Here is a 1,905-nt window from a genome sequence, read left to right as displayed (position 1 = left end):
CCCCCCCCCTATGTGTGGTCAACCCTTTTACACGGCTGTAAATACTGGACAACATTAATCATTAAAGACAGTGAAAACAACAAAGAAGTAACGCATATATTATAATATGGTTTCTTATGAGACTTTTGGAAAGAGAAGAAATAGAAATTATGACATATTACTTCAAGGAGCCAACGTGAGCCGCTCACTAATAATAACAATTAGGAAAAGACACATGCAGTTTCTGGGACATCGGAACTTTGAATAGACTTAAGGGCCTTGGACACATATATTATAGTTCTCATTGGTAAAACTGAAGACAAAGTAGGCAGAGGTAGAACCAGAGCAACTTACTTGGACCTCCAACACAAATGGGTGACGGGGAAAGATCAGGATTATACAGCTTTATGAGAGCACCCAAGCAAAGGAATGATTGAAAAGCGTATCACCTCGTTGACGTCTGTTGCAGTTCTGGCACATCATGATGACGATGATATATTATTATATATAATACATTTATCCATAGCAGAGCTAGGTTAAGGCCAATAAAAAAGGCACTACCTCCCCCCACCCCCTCCTTCCGTTCTCTCTTATTTTCCCAAAATAATTACGTTTTTTACGTCGTGGTACTTGTCCACTTTTACTCATGTCCATTCAATACACATTTAAGTCCCACAAAGCTTTTTAAATCTTCGAAACTTCGTCATCTGTCCTAAAAAATATGTATAAATTCAAGTCGCGCCAGGGGGAATCTGGTCCCTGGCTTGGGGTAAGGAAGGTCACCTGAGATCATATGATAACTCTCACTATTAACTGCAATAGGGTCTGCGCAGGGGACGAAATAAGGAGTTCCCAAAGAGGTTAGTAATATCTTTGGGTTTTCCTCGGTTTTCTATTTTTAGATGGCGCCCTTGACCTGTTTGTGCCATCTTCCCTATGTCGTTGCGGCTGGCCTTTTTCCGTTATTTATGATATTTTTACCAAAAGAACAATTATTATTATAATAATTTGTTTCACGTTTAAGCCCATAAAATGTGTGTCTTTAACTGTCTTTTTTTTCATGCAAATGCTCTATAATGTGTTCGTGTGTTTTCACAAAATCCTAATGATATCCTTAAATCTACACAGTTACCAACGTGTTTCTTCATTCGGCAAGGTCCGTAAACCTGTCTCCGTGGTTTTATGCACCCCGCATAATTTAGCAAAATTTGATCATTTTTTGAGCATAATTTCTGATTATTTTCCTTTTTATCAATCTTTGTTAAAATTAACAGAATCGCATAATTTCACATTTTTGGGCTAAATGTGCATACTTTCAGAATTTATTTTACATAAAACCGCGGGGACAGGTAAACAATGTGTTTCTTTACTCGGCGAGGTCCCTAAATATCGAGTTTTTTCACTCTTCGAAATCCGTGTCGGGTATAAAAGCCTCATTCTCTATCGCCCTGATGTTCTGTTTGGCCTGCTCGTCGCCCTGAGCCTTGTAGTCCACCCAGCCTGAGAACAAGCATGTCGTGAGGACCGCGCCCAGCCCAAACACGCCCAGCAGGGCGCCACACGCGTACCAAGAGTCGCTGAAGCCCATGTCATCCGGCGGGTTGGCTGGAGAGAAAGATAATATAATATACATGGTACGTACCCAGTGAAATTGATTGATACGTTCATTGAAGCCACATGCGTTTGCTTTTATTTGATATCCTCTGATGATGAATGATGATGACGATGATTATGATGGTGATGATTGTTGTTATGTTGTTGTTAGCGATCCAGTAGCATCTGAGCGTTAACTCTTCTGCATGATGCCATTCGGTAATAGTTGCATGTTTGTTCTAATTGTTTTCTTGAGGAGTAGAGGCAATTAGATGTGTGGGGTAGCTTGGGAAGAAAACATCCCCTTAAATCAGTTAGTTTTCTACAGAAGAA

The 1,905-nt window shown here is 40.1% G+C and overlaps 1 protein-coding gene across 1 annotated transcript in view; it reads right to left on the bottom strand.

The window, feature by feature from the left end:
• Positions 1 to 572: 572 nt before the first annotated feature.
• LOC106012145 overlaps positions 573 to 1,905 on the bottom strand; it is a gene marked incomplete at its 5' end in the record, with an annotated part of 16,228 nt that continues 14,895 nt past the window's right edge. The window contains 1 exon segment of the mRNA XM_013084155.2: positions 573 to 1,584. Within this exon segment, the coding sequence (XP_012939609.1) occupies positions 1,379 to 1,584 (206 nt within the window).

The sequence above is a fragment of the Aplysia californica genome, unplaced genomic scaffold (genome assembly GCF_000002075.1).
Source record: "Aplysia californica isolate F4 #8 unplaced genomic scaffold, AplCal3.0 scaffold00275, whole genome shotgun sequence".
NCBI lineage: Eukaryota > Metazoa > Mollusca > Gastropoda > Aplysiida > Aplysiidae > Aplysia > Aplysia californica.
This window is presented reverse-complemented; position numbering and strand designations above follow the sequence as displayed.